The sequence below is a fragment of the Pterocles gutturalis genome, unplaced genomic scaffold (assembly GCF_000699245.1).
Source record: "Pterocles gutturalis isolate BGI_N339 unplaced genomic scaffold, ASM69924v1 C11519003, whole genome shotgun sequence".
Taxonomy (NCBI): domain Eukaryota; kingdom Metazoa; phylum Chordata; class Aves; order Pterocliformes; family Pteroclidae; genus Pterocles; species Pterocles gutturalis.
Window position 1 is genome coordinate 1 of NW_010152550.1, and position 473 is coordinate 473.

General features: G+C 34.5%; 1 protein-coding gene across 1 annotated transcript; it reads left to right on the plus strand.

The window, feature by feature from the left end:
• Positions 1–37: 37 nt before the first annotated feature.
• On the plus strand, positions 38–155 carry BLOC1S2 (biogenesis of lysosomal organelles complex-1, subunit 2; the record flags this gene model as incomplete). The annotated part of the gene is made up of 1 exon (XM_010086199.1): positions 38–155. A coding segment is annotated over one exon (118 nt), but the record flags the coding sequence as incomplete, so codon positions are not given.
• Positions 156–473: the final 318 nt, after the last annotated feature.

The window sequence follows — 473 nt, forward strand, 5'->3', positions numbered from 1 at the left end:
TCAAACCACATCAACTTTTAATTATTCTTTTTAAGCCACCAGTGAAGACTACAGACTCTTGGAAAACATGAATAAGCTGACTAGCTTGAAGTACCTAGAAATGAAAGATATTGCTATAAACATCAGTAGAAATCTGAAGGATTTAAATAAAAAATGTAAGTAAACCAAATAAGGTTGGGGTATAATAAACAGTACACTTGTTTGGGAAGTGAAACATCCAAGAGTCTGATAGTTCACAGGCCACTAGGTGCTGAAGGAAAGAAAACTCACTGAAATAGACATACTGCTATACAATGCCAATCTTGTATATTTCTTTACAGCTATAGACTATGTAGGCTAGCATAAGAGGAAGCACATCTGAATTTATGTCCTGTTTTACCCCAAATTTTGGATCTGATAGGAAATGACACTTTTGATTGTGTTGTATTGTTATTTGTGTTGAGTCTAGCCAGTACTCTTAAACATTATGGCCA